At 48.3% G+C, this 18,048-nt stretch overlaps 1 protein-coding gene across 3 annotated transcripts in view; it reads right to left on the bottom strand.

Moving 5' to 3' along the window:
* LOC119803866 (aldehyde oxidase 4) overlaps positions 1–13,245 on the bottom strand; it is a 60,361-nt gene extending 47,116 nt beyond the window's left edge. Inside the window, exons 1-4 of one of the 3 annotated variants that reach the window (XM_038315315.1) lie at positions 13,039–13,245; positions 9,813–9,870; positions 3,775–3,871; positions 1,735–1,843 (exon numbers count right to left, since the gene is read on the bottom strand). In XM_038315315.1, coding sequence (XP_038171243.1) covers positions 1,735–1,843; positions 3,775–3,871; positions 9,813–9,870; positions 13,039–13,092 — 318 coding nt within the window. In that variant the 5' untranslated portion in view covers positions 13,093–13,245. Of the gene's footprint in view, positions 1–1,734; positions 1,854–3,774; positions 3,872–9,799; positions 9,873–13,038 lie in introns of those variants that run through there. The other 2 variants (XM_038315316.1, XM_038315317.1) reach the window with 2 other exon arrangements.
* Between the last annotated feature and the right edge of the window lie 4,803 nt (positions 13,246–18,048).

Genomic DNA, 18,048 nt, shown 5'->3' with positions numbered 1-18,048 from the left:
GCACATTAGACCTTTGGCCTTGCGTGCTAGCCAGCAACACAGAGTCTAAGCTTTCTGAAAACTTTAGGAGAAACGTTTGCCTCTGGAGGAAGAAGATCAATTTCTTGAAGTCAGATACATGTATTTCTTGAAGTCAGATACATGTATTTCTTGGCCAGATACACGTCTTTCTTGAAGTCAGATACATGTATCTCTTGGTCAGATACTTGAATTTTTTGAAGTCAGATACATGTACTTTTGTTTAAAAGATGTCTAGTAGCAAAGTGATTCTTATGTCTGCTTTCTTTCTTTTTTTTTTCCCCAGTAGCTCACTTACTCTATTCTTTGGATTATTTATTCAATTTTCCTTCATCTTTACCATTGGGCTCACAATTAACAGAATAAATGACTGTGTGATTCATTCAGCAGGCTCTGGACAGGCCTTTTCTCATTTAGATTAGAGACTTTTTGGTGTATTAAATGTTATAATCTATACATTTAAAAATGGATGTCTCCTTTATATTGTTGGGATAGTCACACATTTAAACCATGCACATTCAGTCTCATGCAGAGAAAACAGTGGGAAAAAATGCCAATGTCTTTGCTCTATACAAAATCCCTAAGCCAGGAAGCTGCCAATGGAGCCAGGTCTGTCACTCAGTTCAGCCTGTCTGTCACTACACACTCACTCACCTAGCTGACTTAAGTATGATCCGAGTGCTCTCAAATGAACATTCTGCCCCCCAAACACCATGGCCCCTATAATGAAAGTGAATATTCTGTCTGTGGCTTGACAGAAAGGACAGACATTATTTTAGTGCGAGGGGACAACATGGCCTGTGTTAGATTTGTTGCTACACGGCAGTTGTGTCTGTAGAACCTGCTGGTGTGTTTAACACGTGGCTCTGCCAACAAGACAGAGCCCTTCACGTGCCTCTTCTTTCCCAATTTTTATTGTACAAATACCTCCACTACCACGGCAAGCATAATTATAAAAGCCAAGGGCGTCTAGTTTAATTTGACTCAAGGATATATCTAAAGTCAGCCAGCGGAAACCCTGCAAATTTAACAATCGGCTTTTGCAAGCCAGGGCAAGCCCACTCTGGGGCACTACTGACCAGATGTGGCTCGTGCCCCATCAAGACCTGGGAGAGTTAAATCCGCTAAACACCAAAGGAAGCACGTTTAGAGGAAAAGTGAGGAGAAGCAACTGGAGGGTAAGATCTACAGAACACAGCCGCTTGAGCTCACGGCTGGAACGGACAGGTCTCTCTGTCAAGGGTGGCGGGCAATGACGTCTCTCTGTTCCCGCCTACAGCCTTTCAAGGAAGGAGCCTTCTCTTTCTACATTCTGCCTTTAAAATTCAATCAGCAAGAATTCTTGCTCAGTCACAAGAAACAATGTTTCCCCGGTCTTTGGACAGCCTTCCCAACTTGAGCAACCACCCTGCTGATTTTAATTGTAGCAGGTACTTGGGTGTTGTTCCTGGAAAAATCTCACACACAGCTGACTTCTCATCAGCATCTCACACTTTGGAGCAGTGAGGAATGTAGAAGTCTGTTTTCTATAAACTTTGGTTTTCTGCCTCATTTTCTTCTTGAGTAAGACTGGCCTGGCCTTTTAGTTACTGGTAAGCACAAAGCTGAGAAGGTCTCTTAGATAGTAAAAGCATAAAGGCTTTCGAGCTTGGAGAACACACCAGACTCTGGGCCATACTTGTACCAGCGTCTGGCCCCATCACACTGTGATCTTACCTGCACGGGGTGAATCCTCTTTCTGATGCTTCCCACGCCTTCCACTGTGGTAATGGCTGCCCCATGGAGAGAGCAGATGGGCACCAGGCATGCTGTCGCTGGGTAGTGGCTGGGATGGGCTTATGTAAAGAGAATACACTGAAATCGTGGGGCACGGGTGACAATACAGTTATTTCAGTCCAGGAGGACGGCAAGGCTGTATTTCCCCATCCATAGAGAAGATGACTTAGACAACCATAGACTTCTGGCCATGCCTGAAAAGAACTTACATATCCCAAGTGGAGGAAGTAAAAGAGAGGATGCTTTCATGTTGGACTCCTAAGTGGCCTTCCTTCACCTTTTCTTATTTTATTTTCTTTCTCCTTTTAAGACAAGTAAGGAAGTTTTCTTCATTGGATCATAAATGTTGTGGAAGGCTTCAACCCGACGCAATGACCAAGTAAGTAAGGGATGCCAAGAGGGGGAGGAATAGTCTTCCCCGGGGAAGAGCTCTCCTCTGGTTATCCAGTCCCAAATGGTCAGCCGTGAAAACACATGTATACAAGTAACGTTGCAGGCTGAGAAGGTTATATTTGGGAATTCATATGTGTACATCATTCCTTCCCGCATCTCTTCCTTTTTGGTTTAGCATGTGAGTGTGTATATGTGCGTGTGTATATGTGTGTGTGTGTGTGTGTGAAAGAGAGAGAGAGAGACAGAGACAGAGAGACAGAGAGAGACAGAGACAGAGAGAGAGCATATGTGTGTGTGTATCTGAGTCAGGATGTGTGTTGTTTGTGTGTGCAGAGGTACGTGTGTGAGTGAGTGGATGCATGTGTGCATGTGGATGCATGTGAGTGTGTATGCAGTCATGTTTGTGAATGTGTGTGTGTGTACACGTACGCACACATCTTTCTTTGCCCATCTCCCGTTCTGTCTTCTGACAACGTTCCTCCATTCTCTGCTCTCCTGAAGTCCGTGCTGCCTTTCAGATGGTCTGGCTGAAAACCTGCATCTCCCACAAAGACATTCATAAAACTTAATTTCTTTGCTGCTCTTTCTCAGTTTTAAATGTAGGTGACAGTCACAATCCCTTGACGTTGTTTGGAGAATTTGATGACATAGTTAATATGTAAGCATTTCTTTTTTTTTTTAGGGTTTTTTTTTTTGTTGTTGTTGTTTTGTTTATTGAGATAAGGTTTCTCTGTAGCTTTGGAGCCTGTCCTGGAACTAGCTCTTATAGACCAGGCTGGCCTTGAACTCACAGAGATCCGCCTGCCTCTGCCTCCCGAGTGCTGGGATTAAAGGCATGCGCCACCACCGCCCGGCTAATAGTAAGCATTTTGAACAGTGTGTGACGTTCAGTAAGCACTCAGTTATTTTGCCAGCATCTTGCTATTACTGTTAGTACACCCCATAAGTTATAACTCTAGAGTTATAGCTTCTCTAAACAGTAAAGCTCTGTATAGAAACTCCTGCCGGACAATCCCCTAGAGACAACGAATAGGACCCTGGATGTGTCCTCAACTAATCTGCCACTTCCTGCCTCCTCAGCTTCTCCTCTTCCAAGTTCTGTGGTTCGTGAAAGACACCGCCCACCCGTCACCCAAGGTGAAGCCTTGGCAGTTACACTAGACGACTCTGCCGTCACCTCCACCACCAGAGAGCAGATTTGTATTTTCAGGTCAAGATGATGCAGCTTGGTTTGAGTAATCACTCTCTCCTCCTGGGAAAATGACTCTTGTCAGTGTGTGCTAGGGCCTAAATCTCACCAAGATTGTAACTCCACCCTAGCCGTTCTTGCAGACACTTCTCTGAACTCCTGTTCAGAGAACAGGAACTATTTTACAGCAACAGAGAACAGAGCCCCGAGAGCTCAGAACACAGGACAAGCAAGCCCTGCTGGGCAGAACGTTTGGGGAAGAGAGATGGAGGCAGGGTGAGACTTGGAGACAAAAGGGAGGGGTGCATAGTTACAGGAAAAGTGAAGCCTTCATGGGGGAAGTCTCCTTGTCCCTCCCAGATGTGCCCAGAGCGTAGCCAGGCCAGAGAAAAGGATACTGAATCTTCTTGCTCTTGGGATCATATCTTGACACCATCACTGTGCAGGCGCCACAACCTCCTCCCCCACAACCATATTTAGTACCTGTGAGACGGACTGGAAGGAGGAGAAGTCAAGGAAAAGGGACCTGAGTAGCTCCGGCTGTTCCCTTTCTCTCCCCTGGATGCCGATAACAAGCGGTGTGTTCAGGAATCGTGTACCGCGCTGGTGGCGGCTTCTCGCCGAAAGAGTCGGCTCAAGTTGCTGCCCACCTCCCAGCTCACTGATGAAAGCTGAGGAGGGGCTAATGAAGAGCCATACCAGCTTTTTGAAACTGGGTCCCATGGCATTTCTGAATATAAGAATTTCCAACTCAGTTGGAAAGGTGATGAGCTAGTAGTTGGGGGTCTAGCTCGTTGGTAGGGTGCTTGATTCCTGAAGCTTTGGGTTTTATCCTCAGCACCCAAAACAACATTAAGCAATAAAAAAAGAACTAGCAGAAGCTGGATATTGCGATTTTTAGTTACTATTACTAGGGCTTGGGAGGGCTGAGGCAGGAGGATTGCTGTGAGTTGGATGACAGCCTGGGTAACAGAGAAATCCAGGATAGCCTGGAATACACAGAAAGACTCTGTTTGTTAAGAGTAAAACCAAGAAAGGAGATGCTATGTCATTCCCAGTGGGTATAGGGCAGTGCCTTGTGGTCAGTGCGCATATATGTCTGCCGTGAGCCATGTGTGCATTCTGCATGAGTAAGACACACAAACCACGCGAGCCCGATGCCAGCAGCTCAGTGTTTGCACCCAAGTGCAATGTGGAAAAGCTCATGGCTTCTGCAGAACTCAGAACTGTGGGCCACAGGAGATGAATCCACCAAAGACGCCATGTCTTTGGGTGCCATAGAAGGTGGTTTGTGTAAAATTCAGAGACATCCTCCTGGGAGGCTCAATTTTCTCTGGTACAGCAGGATTTCCTTTTTCTTTCTTATGGAATTAGAAAACATTAATTTACGGGCTGAGGATACAGAACAGCAGTGGACCGTGTTTGGCTTTGTGTGTGTGTGTGTGTGTGTGTGTGTGTGTGTGTGTATGCAGCCCTGGGTTCAATGTGCAGGTTAGTAAATACAATAATAACCGTGACTCTTGAGCCAGTCCTAATCTCTATGTCAGATGCTTGCATATTTTCTCAAAGAGAGAACAAATGATATATGCAAATCCTGTTTCTTTTTTTTCTTTTTAAGGTGCGCCCAGGAACCTACTGGAATTGGCTTGGGACCTTTTCTGGGTGCAGTTTAAAAGGATCTCGTGGGTGGAGCCTGTAATTGGCTTAGGCTGTGGTTGAGTCATTGTCTTCCCTTGATTGCTGCCCTTGGTGAAGAGGTGCAGTTAGGATACTTCTGGAATGCATAGCCGAGGAGTTCCTTGCAGCCTCCCCAACAAGGCTTTGCATACCTGACTCTGCTCTTTAATTCCGAGCAGGTTAAGGCAGCTCAGGACTGACAGAGAGGGCTGTAGGCAGTGTGGGTCAGACCTTACAGCGCTCCTGTGACTAGGGCACAGAAGGCAAGGAGTGGTTTGTTACTGCTTTGGGAGGCTGGAAAGTTTCAAGTCAAGAAATCCAAGTGCTCTCTGGCTCAGAGGTGGAATTGAGCCTTCACTCGGTCAGCATGTGACATCACATGACAGCCCATAGCGACAGCCCGTGACATCACATGACAACACATGACAACATGTGACATCCTCTGCGCCCTTTGCTGTCGGGACATCCACCAGCTGGTTTCAAAACTCTCTTTCTGTCCTCACAGAAAGCCCTGATGTGTTCCTTCTGCGTTCTGTTGGCTCATCTAGGGGCTCCTCATTAGACAATGTGGCCAGATAAACACAGGACTCTCCGTTAAATCTGAGCTTCAAATAAACAACTGATAATGGCGTAGGATGGGTGTGTCCTACGCAATCTCAGCTTGAAGTAGCTGTTCTTTGTTTTTGTAAGTGCCAAATACAGAAACATGACTTGGAGTGAGCAGAAGCCATGCGTTGTAAATTTGTGTTTTGGTCCTTCGCAGGGAAGAGATTTCTCACTGCCTCTAAGATGGACAGACAGCCCTGCAGCATCCTTCGAAGCTGTCTTAGACTAAACGGACAGACAACACAAACAGGGAACATGCCACCGGGGCCAGACCCTGTCTTTTTTTCTTTTTTCTTTTTTTTTAGGCATAAAGCTTTATTAAAGGAGAGAGGGAGAGGGAGAGGGGGAGGGGAGGGGGAGGGGGAGAGGGAATAAGAGAGAGAGAGAGAGAGAGAGAGAGAGAGAGAGAGAGAGAGAGAGAGAGAGAGAAGGGGAAGAGAGGCAGAAGCGAAGCTGCCTCTCCAAGAGGAAGATGGAAAAGAGCCCTGTCTTTTTTTTTTCAAAGTTCTCATTGCTCATCTCTTCCTTTTCTGTCACGTGTGTCCGTCCTCACGTTCAGCTCTCAACACAGCCAACAAAAGCTGTGTTTATTTCTCTAAAACAAGATATTCCTTTGCTTCTGGTCCCGTGCCTCTGATCAGAACAACCTTGGCTCCAGCACTTCAGCTTTGGCTGAAAAGTTGTGTGCTCAACCCTAATCTTATCTCATCCTCTCTCCCCTTGCCTGGCTGGGTATCCTTTCTGGTGCTTCACAACATGGCTCCAATCCCTTCCCCTTTGTGCCCAGTACGGCCGTCTCCTTCGCTATGATGGGCCAACCGCAGTGCCTGCATAGCTTCTGAATACTTAGTGCTCCATAAAGTTTTTCCTTAGAATAAACACAAACTGTTGTTTTTATTTGTTTGTTTTTAAGATAGGTCCTTGCGGTCCAGGCTGGCCTCAAATTCACTCTATAGTTTTGGATGACCCTGAATTCTGATCCTCCTGACTATCTTTCCAGGGCTGGGAATACGGTCCACCGTTGCACTTGGTTCATGTGATGTCATGAGCTGACGCCAGCGCTTCACGAACGCTAGGCACGTACTCTACCAACAAAGATTTTCCCCAGCCTCTTGGATGAAGAAGACTTGTTTTAAAAATCGCAGAGCTGGATATTGGGGATGGGAAGGACAATAATGCCTTGGAGAGGGGGCTGGAGAGATGGCTCAGTGGTTAAGAGCATTGCCTGCTCTTACAAAGGTCCTGAGTTCAATTCCCGGCAACCACATGGTGGCTCACAACCATCTGTAATGAGGTCTTGTGCCCTCTTCTGGCCAGCAGGCATACACGCAGACAAAATATTGTATACATAATAAATAAATAAATATTTTCTTTTAAAAAAAGAATGCTTCGGAGATATCCATGTCCACAGTTTTACACCAGAGCTAAGATCTCACAGAGATAAACTCCCTCTGATTGTCATCACCCTCTGACCCAGCAGATCTGGGCAGGCCAGCGGGGGATGGGTGTGGTGACTCAGTGGGGGACAAAGGCCATCACAACTCCTAGTGCTGGTTCTGGCCTTGGTTATCTGGGAATCCGCAACTTCAGGTTATTCCTGATATTGCTTTCTTTTGGGAAACCTAGAGAAGGCATGGCAGAGTGTGTGAGGGCCTTAGAGATGGTTTAAACGGAGGCGGTGATGGGCTTTGCCGACCAGGGGTGAGGTTTTGAAGAGGGGCAGAGGGGAGCTAGTAGGATGGGGAGGAGGATTCTGGCTGTCCAGGGCGCTCATGGGGAAGGGACTGCAAAATGATGACCCAGGTAGTCAGATTGTAAAGCTTGAGTAGATAGACGGAGTCTGGAGAGAAGATCAGGCACCAGGGACAGGCTAGTTCTAGAACACTTTTGTCAAGACAGGCCTCAGGGAGCAACCGAAGGGAGATTTTACAGGTGTTCACTGGGAGATGGGGAGACAGAAGGAGAAAGGATGATGTTATCGTGTTCACCTCTGAATTCCTAGTGCCTGGCAACAGGGCTCGGCTTGTGTGTGCCCACATGAAAGCCAGAAGCCAACCTCAGCGTCTTTCCACAGGCCCAGTCAGAAATTGTGTGTGTGTGTGTGTGTGTGTGTGTGTGTGTGTGTGTGTAACAGTCTCTCACTGGTCTGGATTTGGACAAGTACACTAGGCCGACTAACCAGTGTGTTCCAGCGATCTACTTGTCTCTCCCTTTCCGGTGTACCCATGCCTGGTGTTTCAAACACTTTTTTGTTTGTTTGTTTGTTTGGTTGGTTTTTGGAGACAGGGTTTCTCTGTAGCTTTGGTGCCTGGCCTCAAACTCATAGAGATCCGCCTGCCTCTGCCTCCCAAGTGCTGGGATTAAAGGCGTGTGCCACCACTGCCCAGTTTAAATGTTTTTGTAAATGTTGAACTCATGTCCTTGTGATTGCAAGACAGATACATTACTGACTGAGCCGTCTCCCTCGCCACAGTGAGTACATGTGTTTAACTTAAAAAATTATTGGGGCTGGAGAGATGGCTCAGTGGTTAAGAGCACTGACTGCTCTTCTAGAGGACCAGGGTTCGGTTCCCAGCACCCACATGGCAGCTCACAACTATCTGTGACTCCAGTTCCATGGGATCCAACACCCTCACACAGACATATATGAAGGCAAAAACACCAACGCGTATAAAATAGATAACTTAAAAACAATTATTACAGTCTCTGGGGGAAGAATAGGAGACAACCACGTATTTTCATGACCCAGCTCTCCTCAGTTGATGATGTCCACATGGGGATAGCAGGCTATGCTTTGACACTAAGGCCAGAGCGTAGGCTGGAGAGGTTGCTCGCCGGGTAAGGAGCCTGCTGCCGAGCCTGAGTCTGATACTGATGCCTGAACTCGTGTGGTAGAAGAGAGAACTGACCCCTTCGAGTTGTCCCCTGTCCTACACTCCTGTTTTGTGGCTCTCTCTCTCTCTCCAAATGTGAAGAGACAAAATTCAGGAACCTAACAGCAGAACTGGAGGACAGAACTTATGCAAAGTCTCCTTGCTATTTATGTGTTTACCTGTCTGTGTGTCCACCCATTACATATATGTTTACATGTGTCTACCCATTACATATGTGTTTGCATGCCTGTTTGTGTCCACCTGTTACATATGTGTTTTTATGTCTGTGTGTCCACCTGTTACATGTGATTACATGCCTGCATGTGTGTCTACCTGTTACATATGCATTTACATGCTTGTTACATATATGTTTATGTACCTGTATGTGTCCACCTGCTTTGTTACACATGCATTTACACGCCTATGTGTGCAGTTCTATGCCAGCTTGTGTAGAGATTGTGTAACCACTGCGCCAGTCACTAGCCAGTGCCACTCCCTCACTGTTGCGCTCAAACACAAGAAACTCTTCTCGGAGAACTGTTTACCAATGTCTGATGAAAACCTCTCAGGAGAGAGAAATCCAGCCCCAACAGAAAAAGGATTGAAAGGTCAGAGGTGAAGATCTGAAAGAATGTCAGAATTTGGAAACATATTTATCAAAGTTTGTTTTCTCTGCCAAGAGTTACGCAAGGGTGTAGGAGGAGTCAGCTAAAAAGTCTTGTGGGGACACCATCATCCGGGACACACGCCCTGAACGTTTGGCAGGACACAAGTTTGCCTAGAGACGTTTAATCCCTGGGGTGTATGTGGGCCTCAGGAGACATGAGGTTGTTTGCAGAGTAGGCACTCATGGTCCCCAGGAGGGTGAAAATGCAGTAAATAAACATGAATCCATAAGTCCATTATGAATCCATGCAGCCATTCTTGGAACTCCAACCAGAAGCCACAAACGGAGCGCAAGTCATTTACCGAGAATGGCTGCAGGTGACTTTTCTCATCATTATGTTTTAAAATATTTATTCTTATTATTTTTATTTATGTGTATGTGTCTATGTGAATGTGTGCTGTGTTTTTGTGTGCATGAGAGCACACCTGCTGAGAAAGAGAGGCCCTCGGCTCCCTCTGGTGCTGGGCGTGTGAGTTGCCAGGGGGTTGTGAGCAGTCTGATGCGGGTGTTGGGACTGGGAGGACCAGTAGGGGCTCTCACCACCGAGCCACCGCCCCGCCAGCCCTTCTGAGACCGTTGAGCCGTTTTCTACCCATTTACCGTCAAAGGATATGAACTTTCCTCAGGTAGAAGAGCAGATTCACTTCAGGGTCAGGGCTCTTCTCTACGACCTACAATGTGAAACAAGGGGAGGGGCTGAGGAAGATGTTGTCATGGGTTACAGCAATCCCAGCCTCTCTAGGGAGGGCGCGTTTACAATGTGGGTGGCTTTACAGAAATCTCTTGGTGATTCTTGGAACCAAAATTTTGGAGAGACAGCACTCGGGCAAGTCAGGAAGAAATGCTTGTCTGAATTCTCTATCATCTATGGCAAGCATTTACTCCTGACTTAGCTGGAAAGAATGGGAAACAGACGACTCTGATCACTCACAGCCATAGAAAGTTGTACAAACATGTCAGCAGAGACGACCAGGTAGTACCAGGGCCCTCGCTTCCCAGCTCTACCAGGGGGTGAGGGAGAGCCACGTGGTACTCGTCACAGCTCCGCCCTCAGCTGAGCGCCAAGCGTTACCTCAATTGGCACTTAAGAAAGCCCGCTGCCCTCAGGACCTGAAGGAACCCAGCCAGTCTCTCTGCTGGGGACGGTCAGGCCAGATGGGGAAAGCGAGTCAGAAGCAAAGCAGCGGGGAACCCAGATGCGGAGCTAAGGGCACCGTCCTCCGCGGAGCCTTGTGGTCTCACCGCCTTTGCTCATGGCAAATGAACCGCCGGTCTCTTTACTCCACACCTCCCTTTTGCAGGTCGTCTTCTAAAGTCCCCAGAAGATTTACCAAAGCAGAGATCAGCCCAGTACCCACACTCCAGGCTCTGTGTGTGTGTGTCACACTCCAGGCTCTCTCTCTCTCTCTCTCTCTCTCTCTCTCTCTCTCTCTCTCTCTCTCTCTCTCTCTCTCTCTGTGTGTGTGTGTGTGTGTGTGTGTGTGCCTAAGAGCAGAGGTGGAGCGTCCGAATCTCATGTTCTTTTACACTCTTAACTGTGAGAACGTGGAGATGATTGTCAAAGCCGGGCACAAGATAGCAACAGGGGCTGATTAACCAGAAGAACTGCTGCTCCTTCTTCCCGTTTCCTCTGTCCCCAGATCAAGACCTGATGACACCTCGGGCTTGTATTTCCTGCAATAACATGTGTGGTAAAAAACTGTCTGCCCTTTCAGCCCTCGTGTTTGCGGTGACTGCCACACAGGTGGACTGCTGTCCCCTCCAGCCACGCGAGTCTCAGGTCCAAGGAGCACAGAGTATGGCAGGGTTCCAGAAGAAGAGTGAGGTTTGATTTGGAGTGCTTAAAAGCCTGTCAGCTGCAAATCAGAAGTCAGGCAGCCAGCATTCCCAGCCGCTTGAAAAAGATCTCAGGAACTGCGTGAAGGAACAAACCTCTTCTTAGCAAGCATAGGAAACGGGGAGCGGGGAGCGAGGGCCTTAGCAATCGCCAGTGTGTACTGAAAACAACCCAGGGACGGCAGCAGGAGAGCAGCAGGATGCTGGAAAAGTCAGCCCGGAGCAAGCGCCTGTATGCTAGCTATCAACAAGACAGATGTTTTCACAGAGAGCACTGGGCAGTCCACCAGCTGTGGGGAAGGCAGGACGAGCCTTGCTGCGATTTCACACTCCCTCAGCAGTTCTGCTGAGTGAGGATGGTTCACGCAGCGTTTTGGGAGGGAGGGCTTGGCGGGGGAGGAACGGAAAGGTAGCCCGCGTCTTCAATAGTAGGACAAGCCCATGAAAGATAAGCCCGCCCTAGAGAGCCGTGCGTTCAAAGAGAAACGCGTACAAATCCAAGACCAGAGCTGAGTCCCCAAACAAAAGAAACAAAAAGAGGTTTGAGTCTCCTGCCACTGCTTTCGCAAATTCAGAAGCCAGGCATTCGCGCCCCACAAACACGGCCTCTGTCTGCATTTCTGCGTGGGCACGTGAAAGGCAGCTGGGAAAGAGACAGTTTGACAGGGCCAGAAAAGCCTATGGGGAAGGCGCAGAGAAAGAAAAAAGCCCCCCGGCAAGTGAGACACCTTGGGGAGACTGTGGGGTGATGGGCATTGATGGACACCGTGCCTCGGCCAACTTGAGCCCTGCATCTAAACAGAAGAACGGTTGTGGCCAAGAACACGGTCTTCAGGACTGTGTAAATTGCTCCCCCCCCCCCGCCCTTTTTGTCCTAGAAATATGTAAGATAAAAATGAGCTAAAAGCACCTGCACTTCAGTTATGCATTGAAGACACTGGAAACTCACATTTGGAAGACGTGTAGGTGAGCATTTTAGCATTAAAACATCAAAGAACATTAAAGGACACATCAACAAAAGCCATTTCCCCCAGCACAGACCTCAGCCTTGCAATCCCCAGATTGTCAAAAGTTTTACTTCTGATGTCCTAGGCTCTTTTGGGTCATCCCATATTGCTACACCAGGTTGTCTTTCTGTTCTGCCTTTTTCCTTTCCGTCCGTCCCCCCCCCCCTCTCTCTCTCTCTCTCTCTCTCTTTCTCTCTCTCTCTCTCATTCTGTGTTTACAAGTTTACAAGGCTCTCAGAAATGGCCTTTTCATGACTTTTTGACCGGAAAAATTGCTAAGAATTTTTTGCCTTTATTGAAGCTTCATTTTTTTTTCCATTAGAAAACTCAGCAATATAGCCACCCCGAGGTGTAGGAAACAAGACTTAACAAATTACTAAAATAATATTGAATTTTACTTGTTTTTTTTCTTGTTAACTGTCACACGCAAGTACATATAAATTCTGACTATAAAGTACTCCGCACTTCCCATGTGCTTGCTTGTTTTTCCTCTGAAGAACGAGGTGGAGAACGTCTCTTGGCTCTGTCCTTTGCCGAGACCGCCTAGCTACTGTACCGCCTGCCAGGGAGCCTCTGCCTCCAGGGTGATGGGCTCGGCTGAGGGAATGGCTATCATTTGATACCATTTGAGAGTTGTTTGCTGTTGTTGCCCCCTGTGTCCCGCCTCTTTCCTGGGCAAAGGGCATTAAGGAACTCAGGTGGAGCTCATATCTAACCAACACCGAAGGTATGTCGGCCGCTCACCCCTGCAGCCTGAAGCGGTCCTGTCAGAATTCACGCTTGCTGCCACACAAAATAAAATATTCCTTTTGATTCCGAGTGAGGATGAACAGCAAGCGGACCCTCCACGATTTCACCATCTGATGTGAAAGTGGAGATAACCACCCGACCCGTGTTTACAGCTGTACCCCTACCGAGGCTCTGAGGAGAGGCACCACAGAGAAGCAGCCTGACTTCACCCTCCGTGAAGGAAACTTACGCATGCCAGACACTTACCTTTCTTCCATTCACAAAAAATATCAGCTCGTCAGAGTTGGAAACAGAAGGCATCGTGTCGATGGAAAAACCAAAAAACGCAAAAATGAAGTCAATGCCCCACTGGCAAGTGTATCTATCTCAGTACCGCCAGAGCAGGGACTTGGGAGCCGACCGGTCCCGGGGAAGTCAAGGCCAGCGGCACAACCCAGCACTGGTGAGATTTATAGTCATGCTGCCAGCCCTGCCTGCCTGGCCCACAGAGGCTTGGCAACTCTTGGCAGCATCTGGGTTCTCTCTTTGGCATGAGAGAGCCAAGCATTCCTGTGGCCGTTTGAAGTCGGAGACTGGTTTTTCCACATTGGGTTTGGAATCAGGGGCTAATCTATGAGAGGTGACTTTTAAATAGACGATTACAATTACGTTTAAAAAATTAACAAGCCTATTAACTAATACCAAGCTGCTCACGTGAGTGAGATTGATGCCTTCTCTGGTTTCTCTTGGGTTTAACTGAGAAGGATTGTCTCGTGGATGTGATGAAAGACATCACAGAATTAAAAATCTTTAATTTTTTATTTATTCATTTTATGCGTATTTTGTTTACATGCATGTCTGTGGACCACAGGTATGTCTAGTGATCATGGAAGCCTGAGGGGGCATGGGATTCCCTGGAACTGGAGTTACAGACGGTTATGAGGAAATATGTGGGTGCTGGGATTTGAACCCTAGTCCTCTGGAAGAGCAGCCAGTGCTGTTAACCACTGAGCCAACTCTCCAGCCCCTCAACTGTGTCTTTAAAGCTTTATTACAACAACCTGCAAGTACCTTCTCTACTCTTGATTTTTTTCTGTACTTACTTGTTCCTACTCCCAAAAATCTGAGAATTTAAGACAACAAATTATTTCAAGGTTCTCATGCTCAGTAAAACCCTAGATATAAACATATTTGAAATCACTAACATGCACTCAGGGTTGCTGTGGGCTGGAGGCTGTTTCACAGGTTGGGAATTTTGTATAATCTCAGGAGAGTATTATTGTCACCGTCACCACCATCACCATCACCACCACCACCACCACCACCATCACCACCACCACCACCACCATCACCATCACCACCACCACCACCACCATCACCACCACCCCCAACAACCCCCCCCCCCCCAACACCACTCAACACCCCCCATCCACCACCTCACACCACCCCACCATCACCCACCGCACCACCCGCCCCACCACCACCCCCCACCCCCCCCCTCACCCCCCCCCAACCACCCCCACCACCCCCCACCCCACCCCACCCCACCCCTCCCCCCCACCCCCACCACCCCCACCCCCACCCCCCACCACCCCCCCCCCCCCCACCCCCCCCCCCCACCCCACCCCCACCATCCCCACACCCCCCCAACATCCGCCCATCCCCCTCCCCAGCACTTCCACCTCCGGTCCCCCGCCCCCCCCCTCCTCCCCCCCCACCTCCCCCCCCCTTCCCCCCCTCCCCCCCCCCCCGCCCCCCCCCCCCCTCCCCCCCCCCCTCGCCCCCTCCCCCCCCCCCCCCCCCCCTCCCCCCCTCCCGCCCCCCACCCACCCTCCCCCCCCCACCCCCCTCCCCCTCCCCCCTCACCATCACCACCACCATCACCCACCATCACCACCACCATCACTTTATAAATGAGAACAATGAGACTCGGAGATTTTAAGTGGCTTGCCCAAAGAGTAGGGTTGCCATGGAGTCTGCAGCTTTAACTTTTCCGGGGATGTAATAGGCGTCTGGTGGGAGTTGGGCCAAGGAGCAGTTGTGCCAGGTTCCGAGGGCCCTGGAGCCACCAGGAGAGGTGTTCAGGGGCTCCTAATTGGGCTGGAAGCCATCATGGATTTGGGCAGGATGGGTTGCATTTCAGAATTGACAAGCTGCTATGGAGAGGGAAGAGCTTGGGGAGGGTGAGCCAGAGCTACAAGTTATGACAGCGGCACAGTCGAGAGGTTCGGGTGTAGACTTAATGAGTGTGGTGGGGGAGCAGGTGTCCCATGGCTGTAGGCGTGTGGGGGAAGCCCAGCTGCAGAACCCAGCAGCTGGCTGTGAGATTTTTAAGTCCTATCTGCACAGGTTAAGTTTGAGATGCTAACACACACACACTCACACACACACACACACAGATACACACAGATACGAACACACAGACACACACACAGATACAAACACACAGACACACACACAGATACGCATACAGACACACACACAGAGATATACACACAGATACACAGAGATACACACACAGATACACAGATACACACACACAGATACACACACAGAGATACACACAGATACAAACACACAGACACACACACAGATACACACACAGACACACACACAGAGATATACACACAGATACACAGAGATACACACACAGATACACACACAGATACACACAAACAGAGATACACACAGATACAAACACACAGACACACACAGATACACACACAGACACACACACAGAGATACACACACATAGATACACAGAGATACACACACAGACACACACAGATATACACATAGATACACACACAGACACACACAGATATACACACAGATACACACACAGACACACACACAGATACACACACACAGATACACACAGATACACACACAGAGATACACACACAGATACACAGAGATACACACACAGAGATACACACAGATACACACACAGATACAAACACACAGACACACACACAGATACACACACAGACACACACACAGAGATACACACAGAGATACACACACAGATACACAGAGATACACACACAGATACACACACAGATACACACACAGAGATACACACAGATACAAACACACAGACACACACAGATACACACACAGACACACACAGAGATATACACACAGATACACAGAGATACACATACAGATACACACACAGATACACACACACAGAGATACACACAGATACAAACACACAGACACACACACAGATACACACACAGACACACACACAGAGATATACACACAGATACACAGAGATACACACACAGATACACACACACACCACAGATACACACATGTGCACACACACACTGTGAATGGCTGTTGGATACTCAAGGCTACCTTGTTTCCTTTTTTCTCTTCATCAGAGCAAGGGCTCCAAGTCTAGGGCTGGATTCCAATCCAAGCTTCTGTCAGGTCCACAGTTGAACCTTACCCTCTGCACAGACCTCTGCCTGCTGCCTTAGAGATCCCCAGCATCTGCTCCACGCTCCATGCCTGTCCAGGGATTTGGAATGTAAGAAATGGGGTAACCTCAGGAAATGGGCAGTAATGCGGTGGATACAGGCAGGAGTGAGGCAGAGATACAGGGGTGAGACAGATGTTTGGAACTAGGTGGGAAGGAAAGCCCCAGGAAGTTTCCATGTAGGATACAACATAGCGCAATTTGAACTCAGTCATCCTTGGTCTGGGGCTGGGGCTCAGTCTGTAGAGCTTGTCTAGCAGGCACGAAGCATTGAATTTAACTGGATATAGTGACAGATTCCTGTAATTCCAGCACTCAGGAGGGAGAGGCAAGGTCAGGAGTTCAAGGTCAAGCTCTATTGCGTGGTGAACCCAAGGTCAGCCTGGGATTCACGAGACCCTGTTTTAAAAGAATGAAGCTGGAGATTTGGCTCAGAGATTAAAAGTGCTCGTTACACTTCTAGAAGACCCACGTTTGGACCCTATATGAGGAGGCTCACGACCACTTAGAACTCCGGAGGAGCTCCAGGAGACCTGGTGTCTTCTGGCCTCGGTGGGCGCCCACATATCCACGACACACATGGAGACATATTCGTACCCGTAAACAAGATAAACGTTGCAATGAAAATTCTATTGTTCTCATGTATAGAGAAAGAATTGTCACTGGTACTATTGACACAGACCGGAAGCCTTTTCTGTATACCCCAGGTTAGAGGTGACACCAGCTTAGACTGTGGTGTGGTGTGGCAGACTTAGAGATAAGCATGGAGGGAAAAGTACATCTTTTGTATGGAATTTGGGGACACAGCCAACTGGACCAGTTGACAGATTAGATAAGAGCGGGGTGAAAAAGTAGAGGAGAGGACGCAGGCATGAACAGCTGGGGGAGCCGGCAGAGGGGTTGGTGGACAGGACTGGGGTTCAGGGAAAGGAATAAAGATGTCCTTTCTTGGATCTATACTGTTTAAATTGCCTTTCTGAGTCCCAAGGGTGTATGCCAGTGTAATAACAGGAGTCAAGCGGACAACGGAGGCCAATTTAATTAAACATCAGGTTATCGATTGCATTAGCACAAACTCCTTGGGGACTGTAATGCACTAAGGAAAAAGCGCTCTTTCTGTGTGGCAGGAGGATGCTGTAGATGACTAGGTGATGTGCCCTTCCCAAAACTGCCTTGCCTACCCTGTGAAGTCAGGAGGGCATGCTGCCCCTCCTGTCTCCAGAGGAGAGGTCACAGCAGGCAGGCTCAGGCCAAACAAGCCTTTGATGCCTTTGGCAGTGACTCAAGTGGACAGGATTCCCGGAGAGAGTGCCTCGGGCAAATATCCTCACCACTGCCAGCATCCCAAGTCTGCCATAGAATTTTTGTTCTGCTGGTTTTCCTTCCAGTTGTGCAGGACTAAGGCTTTGCACAAGGCAGAATAGGGCCTGAGGTGTGTGTGTGTGTACGCACGTGCACGTGTGTGTGTGTGTGTGTATACTTAAGCCTGCACAGAAGCTAACTTATATTCAGTATTCAAGCATATGCCAGGCCAGATGTCTTTCTATGCTGCTTCATTTAGTCTTTATGGTTTTTATGGTGACCTTTGAAATAAGAATAGCAATCCTCACTTTATAAAGAATCACAGGTACTCAGAGAGTGAGTTACATGTATCGCATGCCTATGACCGCTGAAACTTCTTGTAATTTTACACAGTCTGCTTCCTTAACTGCTCAGTGAGACAGAATGGCTCTCGGTTTCTTTGGGAGTGTTCAGTTTCCATGGAACATAAAACAGAAACTGTCAAA

This window comes from Arvicola amphibius, chromosome 18 (assembly GCF_903992535.2).
Source record: "Arvicola amphibius chromosome 18, mArvAmp1.2, whole genome shotgun sequence".
Taxonomy (NCBI): Eukaryota; Metazoa; Chordata; class Mammalia; order Rodentia; family Cricetidae; genus Arvicola; species Arvicola amphibius.
The sequence above is the reverse complement of the archived record's forward strand: the minus strand, read 5'-3'. Positions and strand labels throughout refer to the sequence as shown.